Below are 4784 nucleotides of genomic sequence, written 5' to 3'. Positions count from 1 at the left end.
CAACATGCCCAATCATTTTGTCGTCGAGAAGAACATTGCTCGCCTTTAGGTCACTGGTGTGTTGTCGCAGGCAACCAAAAATAAAACCTATACTTTTAAAAATACATGTAGTAGTGCGAGTAAGGGTCGTTCTCACGAAGAGTATTTAGGTTAATTTTATGCTACGTGAACAAGGATGGGGGGTTTGAGTATAACAAAAACATTTTTAAGAAGAACAACTAAGGAACAATTCAAATTCAAATATCGAAATCAATCAAAAGAACAAACCTTGGTCTAAGTCAACATCCACCATCGGAATTTTACAATTGATCATCGATGCAAGTATATATCAATTCATACTTTGAATATTCACCATTGGAACTATTTTCCTATCTCTCCTTAGTCGCAGTTAATTAGAAAACAGGAGATCTAATTAACCATAACTACTAAACAACCCAAGACAAGCGCTAAAGGTTTAATCTAGTAGCAGCCTTAAGAATTAGAGAGATCGATGAAGCTAAACAACACAAGCACAAGCGGTTGCGTTTAATTTCGTTGAACGTTCTTCCTAAGATCTAATAATTTCTAACGCAACAAATTATTAAATCTTAGTTGCTTCACAAATTGGATGGATCAAACAATTACGGATTTGATATCTAACCTAGCAGTAGATTGCAACGAATAATAAAATAGTAGGCCTCCTAGTAATTAAATGAGACAATCATGAAAATAGGCACAGAAGAACATCTGATACTCAAAGTATAAATTGAACAATAAAAACAAATTAGATCTCATAGTTTTATTGATTCCGAGGCTTCCGTTTCCTTCAGCCAATTATGAAAGTTTTGCCACGCAGGGCCATGATTAAAACTCAAAGGAGAAGTTAGAGAAGAGGGGAGAAGATGCGTGTCTAGTCTGATGATTCCCTCCTCTTTATACGCGTCAGATCCACGTATTAGATTTGCATGCTAAGGAACGTTTCAGAACGTCAACAATGTAGGTGCAGCAACTTCAATCCCGATTTAGACCTTGATGCATTCATTATCTCTCAAAACTCAAAACATAAAAGTTGTAGAGCTTTTTCTTTTTGTTCCATAACATCTTGAATCATCTCAATCGGAGCTTGGATGAGAGAGTTATGCCCAGATCACGAAGCGATGTCGAAACTGTCCAAAATCGCCCAATTAGCTTTGTTTTGTGTTGTGCAAAAATCTACCTAAATTAATTGGTAAATAATTGTACGTTTACCTGCAAGTGCACAAGGTCAACATGGTAGTATAAGGTGCAAGTATAGGATCATTCCCACGAGGATTGCTGAATTTATGTTTAAAAATAGATTCCTTAAGCAAAAGCAAAATAAAAGTTGATTGTTGATGTGATAATGACAAAGGGTAGGGCTTTGATATCCACCACTAATTATATTAAACTAGTATTTCAATATGCCAATACTTTGATCAAGTTATGCATATTTAATGTTTGTCAACCTAAGGGCACGGGTGTATACTCCTTAAGCTATTGATTTCCCTAAGCAATGAGCTAGGCATGAGTGTATAGTCTAACTCTTCTCTTTCCTAAAGGATTTAGCATGGTATATACTAAGTTGTTCTTTAGAAAAGCATATGTTCTATGGAAATCAACAAATATACAGGGCCTAGGGCATGGGTGTATACTCCTAGTTCCCTATGTTGATTAACTCAAGAATCGCGGTGCGGATTCTTTTGTTACTTAAGTTAAACCCAGGACTCGGTCATCCAAATTGATCTAACTAACAAATTCATACCACATGCACAAGTGGATCAAGCATGCACATATGAGGAATTCATGCAAGCAGGTATTAATCAAGTTAAATAGCACAACATGATCATCACAAGGCGCCAATATTGAAATATTAATTTAACATAACTAGGGCTTCAATCTAGCCCTACTAAATAAATTAGCTACACGTAGAGTTGATGTTAAACATCTTCATAAAAGAAAAGAAAAGAAAGGAAAGAATAAACCCGAGACTTGACTTGAGAGCTCCTATTCTTCTCCCTTCTCCAAGCGTACCTATTTTAAAGGCTTAGGAGTCTATTTATAGGATTTAGAAGTCCTTGGAAAAGTAGTAAACCCTAGGGTTTTCGTAGGGTCTCAGTCGTATTACAATTTGGAGTTTGAAAAACCCTAATATGGAAATAGGGACATTATAGCGGCCACTTGGGATGCCTCCTGTGCATGGGTGCGCTCGATCGCAGCCCGTGTGCGCTCGATCGCTCCTGGCCTGGCTCGTGCAGCATCTTCTCTGGTATTGCGCTCGATCGCAGGTACCCTGCGATTGATCGCAATACCAGGGAGCTCCAATTTTTCCATCTTCTCTTTTTGAGCCTAAATCACCCAGTTTTACTTCACTTTCTTCCAAAAGCCTGTAAAAACATCAAAAACACAAAAAGGAATTAAAATGGCCTAATTAACTACAACCAAAAAATTAAAACATGTAAGATAAGAGCTGAAAATATAAATATTTTAGCGCTTATCACACCCCCAAACTTACATATTGCTAGTCCCTTAGCAATACAAAACTAAAAACTAAAAGGAAACTGAAAACAAAAAGATAAATCCATCTTTCGTGGGATGTACGATTGCATTTAGCATATGCAATAAGCCTTTTAAACCACTAGGAATTCCCTAGTGGACGAGTGAAGTCTCGTGAGGGTTTTCCAGAAATGTTACCCACAAACATCATGCGCAGTTTATGTCATCCCAAAAATTAAAGCATTACTTCAAGATCATGATTTTTATTCATTAGCAAGCTTAAAAGATGAACTCCATCTTCACAATGAATTGGAATCTCAAAGTGCAATTACTTACAAAGGACATGCTAAAATATCACAAGTTTGAAAATAGTGTAAAGTGAATTAGCACAAAATTATGAGGCTTCCAAATCTTTCCAATATGTAAATGTCTCCAAATCTCAAATTTCACTGAAATTCCTATTAGAATGACACAAGGCATATTTCTCTCTCGTTTTTTTTCTTTTCTTTTCTTTTCTCTTTTTTAGTCAGGTTGTGCAATGTTGGTTCTCTTAAGCTTTCTAATTGACCCTCGTAGCGAGTGTTAAGTCAATGGCTCCCAAACCAGGTGGTTTTAGGGCATTAGGTGTAGAGACACCCCTAAGGACCTACTAACTCAAGTCAAAAAGGCTACAAAACCAACTAACCATGACAATGATAAAATCCAAATTTTTCACCTTTTGACGTGAACACTCAATGCTTTGAGACAAGAGGTCCAGTTACTCAGTAAAAACCATCAATGATCATTTATTTCACTTTTAATTTTTTTTTTTTTCATATATGCCATAGTGTCATCTAATAAGTCATCCAATTCATCCATGATGCAGAAACATACATATCAGATCTCATGTCATACCTCACAGATTATGTGCTAATGTGCTTGTGTGATTAGATCAAACCTGTGATTTTTCAACTGTCCTAAACAAGTAACCAACCTAACAAATTTACTCATCAGATCATGTGTTCCAAATTTTAAGCTCACTGATGAATTCAAGCCACAATTCTTTCTAGATCAACCTAAAATTTTAGGATAAACATGAACATGCATAAATTTTTATTTTTTTATTTTTTTTATTTTTAACATAAACAACACTCAAAACAGACAATTAACATAAACTTGGGACAAAGTGTGTGTGAACATGTGTGCCCATACCCCCAAACTTAAATGACACATTGTCCCCAATGTGTCTAAATGAAGGAAAGAGTGTACCGGGGAGATGGTCGACCATGTCTTGGAAAGCTTGACTCATGGCACACCCCCAAACTTGAATTGAAGCACACTTGTCCCGTCCTCTTAGTGGCATCAGTACCACTATTATGAGTAGATGCGCTTGAGGTTCTTGCTTGCTCAACGCATCAACTGGTGACTGTAAGACTCCTAGTGTGAAGAGCTGCACTTGAGCTCTTCAAAATTAGGCTCTTGTGCTCTTGTAGGAGTGGGATCTCTTTGAACTGTGACTGCCTTCAGCTGCTGGTGATTGCTTGGGTTAGGTACTATTTGAGCTGGGAATTCCCCTTGCTTCCTCTCACTCAGCTCCTTTGCCATCTGACCCATTTGCACTTCTAGCTTTTGTATGGCTTGCTCAGTCTTTGTATTGACATGTTTTTGATCAGTCATGAATTGTTGTTGTGAAGTCACCAGGCTATGTATCATATTCTCTAGTTGGTTCATCTTTGGCTCTTGAGTTGGTTGACTTGCTTGTTGGGTCCCGTTCTGCTGTCCTTGATTATTACTCCACGAGAAATTGGGATTGTTGCCCTATCCTAGATTGTAAGTATTGGAGTATGGGTTGTTCTTATGAGGATAATTGTTTTGTCCCACAAAGTTGACCTATTCTTGTTCTGCAAAAGGACACTTCTCAGTAGTGTGATCTAAATGGGAACAAATAGCACATACCTGGAATTACGTGTCTTGTTGCAGCGGTGAAGTTTTCTGAACAGTCATGGCTTTGACAAGCATATCCAATTTCTTTTCTACTGCAGCCAACTGATTAGTTGATCCTCCACTGAGATTCACCTCATACATGCCCTTGCTCTTGACTCCTCTCCTTCCTCGTGAACAGAATTGCTGTGAGTGCTCACTTAATGTCTCAAAAATTTCCACAGCTTCGTCACTACTCCTTTCCATAAGTGTTCCTCCGCAAGCTGAATCAACCATCCCTTTGTTAGTATCATCTAATCCTTCATAGAAAATTTGTACCTGCTCATCTTGAGGGATGTTGTGATGTGGACACTTTAGGAGTAAGGAATTGAAGT

At 37.6% G+C, this 4784-nt stretch overlaps 1 protein-coding gene across 1 annotated transcript in view; it reads right to left on the bottom strand.

The window, feature by feature from the left end:
• Positions 1-4554, bottom strand: part of LOC132187934 (cathecol O-methyltransferase 1-like) — a 7626-nt gene extending 3072 nt beyond the window's left edge. The window contains exon 1 of the mRNA XM_059602354.1: positions 4436-4554. Coding sequence (XP_059458337.1) covers positions 4436-4554 — 119 coding nt within the window. The remainder of the gene's footprint in view (positions 1-4435) is intronic.
• Positions 4555-4784: the final 230 nt, after the last annotated feature.

This window comes from Corylus avellana, chromosome ca7 (genome assembly GCF_901000735.1).
Source record: "Corylus avellana chromosome ca7, CavTom2PMs-1.0".
Classification (NCBI taxonomy): Eukaryota; Viridiplantae; Streptophyta; class Magnoliopsida; order Fagales; family Betulaceae; genus Corylus; species Corylus avellana.
This window is presented reverse-complemented; position numbering and strand designations above follow the sequence as displayed.